At 53.0% G+C, this 5,000-nt stretch overlaps 1 protein-coding gene across 2 annotated transcripts in view; it reads left to right on the plus strand.

Moving 5' to 3' along the window:
• LOC110516832 (WD repeat-containing protein 19) overlaps nucleotides 1-5,000 on the plus strand; it is an 85,197-nt gene that overhangs the window by 6,372 nt on the left and 73,825 nt on the right. For both annotated transcript variants that reach the window (XM_090188333.1, XM_090188334.1), the window contains exons 4-7: nucleotides 1,583-1,708; nucleotides 1,828-1,943; nucleotides 4,018-4,133; nucleotides 4,731-4,811. In XM_090188333.1, coding sequence (XP_090044459.1) covers nucleotides 1,583-1,708; nucleotides 1,828-1,943; nucleotides 4,018-4,133; nucleotides 4,731-4,811 — 439 coding nt within the window. The remainder of the gene's footprint in view (nucleotides 1-1,582; nucleotides 1,709-1,827; nucleotides 1,944-4,017; nucleotides 4,134-4,730; nucleotides 4,812-5,000) is intronic.

Here is a 5,000-nt window from a genome sequence, read left to right on the forward strand (position 1 = left end):
ACACATCTGACCTGCTGGGACGATACTGACACATCTGGCCTGCTGGGACGATACTGACACATCTGACCTGCTGGGGCGATACTGATACATCTGACCTGCTGGGACCATACTGACACATCTGACCTGCTACTAACACATCTGGCCTGCTGGGACGATACTGACACATCTGACCTGCTGGGACGATACTGACACATCTGGCCTGCTGGGACGATACTGACACATCTGATCTGCTGGGGCGATACTGACACATCTGGCCTGCTGGGACGATACTGACACATCTGGCCTGCTGGGACCATACTGACACATCTGACCTGCTGGGACGATACTGACACATCTGGCCTGCTACTAACACATCTGGCCTGCTGGGACGATACTGACACATCTGGCCTGCTACTAACACATCTGGCCTGCTGGGACGATACTGACACATCTGACCTGCTGGGACGATACTGACACATCTGGCCTGCTACTAACACATCTGGCCTGCTGGGACGATACTGACACATCTGACCTGCTGGGACGATACTGACACATCTGACCTGCTACTAACACATCTGACCTGCTGGGACGATACTGACACATCTGGCCTGCTACTAACACATCTGGCCTGCTGGGACGATACTGACACATCTGACCTGCTGGGACGATACTGACACATCTGACCTGCTACTAACACATCTGACCTGCTGGGACGATACTGACACATCTGACCTGCTGGGACGATACTGACACATCTGGCCTGCTGGGACCATACTGACACATCTGACCTGCTGGGACGATACTGACACATCTGGCCTGCTGGGACGATACTGACACATCTGACCTGCTGGGACCATACTGAGACATCTGACCTGCTACTAACACATCTGACCTGCTGGGACCATACTGAGACATCTGACCTGCTACTAACACATCTGACCTGCTGGGACGATACTGACACATCTGACCTGCTGGGACGATACTGACACATCTGACCTGCTGGGACGATACTGACACATCTGACCTGCTGGGACCATACTGACACATCTGGCCTGCTGGGACCATACTGACACATCTGACCTGCTGGGATGATACTGACACATCTGACCTGCTGGGACCATACTGACACATCTGACCTGCTGGGACCATACTGACACATCTGACCTGCTGGGATGATACTGACACATCTGACCTGCTGGGACCATACTGACACATCTGACCTGCTGGGACCATACTGATACATCTGACCTGCTGGGACGATACTGACACATCTGACCTGCTGGGACCATACTGATACATCTGACCTGCTGGGACGATACTAACACTTCTCCCTCCCTCCCTCCCCTCTCTCTCCCTCTCTCCCTCTCTCTCTCTCCCTCTCTCCCTCTCTGTCTCCCTCTCTCCCTCCCTCCCTCCCTCCCTCTCTGTCTCTCTCTCTCTCTCTGTCTCTCTCTCTCTCCCTCTCTCCCTCTCTGTCTCCCTCTCTCTCTCCCTCTCTCCCTCTCTGTCTCTCTCCCTCCCTCCCTCCCTCCCTCCCTCCCTCCCTCCCTCCCTCCCTCCCTCCCTCCCTCCCTCCCTCCCTCCCTCCCTCCCTCCTACCCAGGCGTTGTGTAGGGATGGACTGGGATAAGGACGGAGACATCTTGGCAGTGATCTCTGACAAGTCCAGCTCCGTTTACCTCTGGGACGCTAACGTCAACAAGACCTCACAGATAGACAGCGGCATGAGGTGGGCTGGACTCACACACCTCACCCACCTCACCCACCTCACACACACACACACACACACACTGTTTCCAGGCCATAACATTCCCCAGTATTCCTTCCCGTCTGTGTTGGTTTCCATAGAGACCAGATGTCATTCATCCTGTGGTCGAAGGCTGGGCCCCTATTGGCTGTCGGGACCAACAAAGGAAACTTGCTGATCTACAACCAACAGACGTCACGCAAGATCCCTGTCCTGGGTAACAACACACACTGTCCTGGGTAACAACACACTGTCCTGGGTAACAACACACTGTCCTGGGTAACAACACACTGTCCTGGGTAACAACACACACTGTCCTGGGTAACAACACACTGTCCTGGGTAACAACACACTGTCCTGGGTAACAACACACACTGTCCTGGGTAACAACACACACTGTCCTGGGTAACAACACACACTGTCCTGGGTAACAACACACTGTCCTGGGTAACAACACACTGTCCTGGGTAACAACACACTGTCCTGGGTAACAACACACTGTCCTGGGTAACAACACACACTGTCCTGGGTAACAACAACACACTGTCCTGGGTAACAACACATTGTCCTGGGTAACAACACACTGTCCTGGGTAACAACACACCCTGTCCTGGGTAACAACACACCCTGTCCTGGGTAACAACAACACACTGTCCTGGGTAACAACACACACTGTCCTGGGTAACAACAACACACTGTCCTGGGTAACAACACACTGTCCTGGGTAACAACACACCCTGTCCTGGGTAACAACAACACACTGTCCTGGGTAACAACACACACTGTCCTGGGTAACAACACACACTGTCCTGGGTAACAACACACACTGTCCTGGGTAACAACACACCCTGTCCTGGGTAACAACAACACACTGTCCTGGGTAACAACACACTGTCCTGGGTAACAACACACACTGTCCTGGGTAACAACACACACTGTCCTGGGTAACAACACACTGTCCTGGGTAACAACACACTGTCCTGGGTAACAACACACACTGTCCTGGGTAACAACACACACTGTCCTGGGTAACAACACACTGTCCTGGGTAACAACACACTGTCCTGGGTAACAACACACACTGTCCTGGGTAACAACACACACTGTCCTGGGTAACAACACACACTGTCCTGGGTAACAACACACACTGTCCTGGGTAACAACACACTGTCCTGGGTAACAACACACACTGTCCTGGGTAACAACACACTGTCCTGGGTAACAACACACTGTCCTGGGTAACAACACACACTGTCCTGGGTAACAACACACACTGTCCTGGGTAACAACACACACTGTCCTGGGTAACAACACACCCTGTCCTGGGTAACAACACACACTGTCCTGGGTAACAACACACCCTGTCCTGGGTAACAACACACACTGTCCTGGGTAACAACACACACTGTCCTGGGTAACAACAACACACTGTCCTGGGTAACAACACACCCTGTCCTGGGTAACAACAACACACTGTCCTGGGTAACAACAACACACTGTCCTGGGTAACAACACACTGTCCTGGGTAACAACACACTGTCCTGGGTAACAACACACTGTCCTGGGTAACAACACACCCTGTCCTGGGTAACAACACACCCTGTCCTGTGTAACAACAACACACTGTCCTGGGTAACAACACACACTGTCCTGGGTAACAACACACTGTCCTGGGTAACAACACACTGTCCTGGGTAACAACACACCCTGTCCTGTGTAACAACAACACACTGTCCTGGGTAACAACACACACTGTCCTGGGTAACAACACACTGTCCTGGGTAACAACACACTGTCCTGGGTAACAACACACTGTCCTGGGTAACAACACACCCTGTCCTGGGTAACAACACACCCTGTCCTGTGTAACAACAACACACTGTCCTGGGTAACAACACACACTGTCCTGGGTAACAACACACTGTCCTGGGTAACAACAACACACTGTCCTGGGTAACAACACACTGTCCTGGGTAACAACACACTGTCCTGGGTAACAACACACTGTCCTGGGTAACAACACACACTGTCCTGGGTAACAACACACACTGTCCTGGGTAACAACAACACACTGTCCTGGGTAACAACAACACACTGTCCTGGGTAACAACACACCCTGTCCTGGGTAACAACAACACACTGTCCTGGGTAACAACACACACTGTCCTGGGTAACAACAACACACTGTCCTGGGTAACAACACAGATCATTGTGTTTGGCTTTAAATTCTTACGTACTCTCTTTCTCTGTCACTCACACACACACACACACACACACACACACACACACAGGAAAGCACACTAAGCGTATCACCTGTGGCTGCTGGAGTTCTCAGAACCTGTTGGCGCTGGGCAGCGAGGACTGCAGCGTAACCATTAGCAACCAGGAGGGAGACACCGTCCGACAGGTAACACCGTCATTGTAAATAATAATGTTAACTGACTTGCCTAGTTAAATAAAAGCATACATTAACACACCATCCTACAGTACTTCTCTATCAACCTTTCTCTCGTTCTCCCTCCCTCCCTCCATCTCTCTCCTCTCACCTTCCCCCTTTCTTTACCTCCCTCCCCCTCTCCCCCTCCCACCCCCTTCTCCCTCCCCCTCTCTCCCCATCCCTCCCCCTCTCTCCCCATCTCCCTCCGTCTCTCTCCTCTCCCTCTCCCTCCATCTCTCTCCTCTCCTCTCACCTTCCCCCTGTCTTTACATCCCTCCCCCTCTCTCCTCTCCCTCTCCCTCCGTCTCTCTCCTCTCCCTCCATCTCTCTCCTCTCCCCTTCCCCCCGTCTTCACCTCCCTCCCTCCCCCTGTCTTTACCTCCCTCCCCCTCTCTCCCCATCCCTCCCCCTTTCTCCTCTCCCTCTCCCTCCGTCTCTCTCCTCTCCCTCTCCCTCCATCTCTCTCCTCTCCCCTTCCCCCCGTCTTCACCTCCCTCCCTCTCTCCTCTCCCTCTCCCTCCCCCTCTCTCCCCATCTCCCTCCCCCTCTCCCCCTCCCTCCCCCCAGACGTCGGTGCGTTCTGACCCAGCTGATGTCCAGTTCTCTGTGATGAAGACAGACGAGAGGTCTTCCCCAGGAGAGAGCACAGTGAGTGTTGCTGTGCCAGTCTGTTACTGACTGTTCATGAAGCCTTACGGGCCACATAGAGCTGGGTAATATAGAGCTGGGTAACATAGAGCTGGGTAACATAGAGCTGGGTAACATAGAGCTGGGTAACATAGAGCTGTGTAACATAGAGCTGGGTAACATAGAGCTGGGTAACATAGAGCTGGGTAA

The sequence above is a fragment of the Oncorhynchus mykiss genome, chromosome 10 (assembly GCF_057628025.1).
Source record: "Oncorhynchus mykiss isolate SJ-2025 chromosome 10, ASM5762802v1, whole genome shotgun sequence".
In the NCBI taxonomy this organism is placed as follows: Eukaryota; Metazoa; Chordata; class Actinopteri; order Salmoniformes; family Salmonidae; genus Oncorhynchus; species Oncorhynchus mykiss.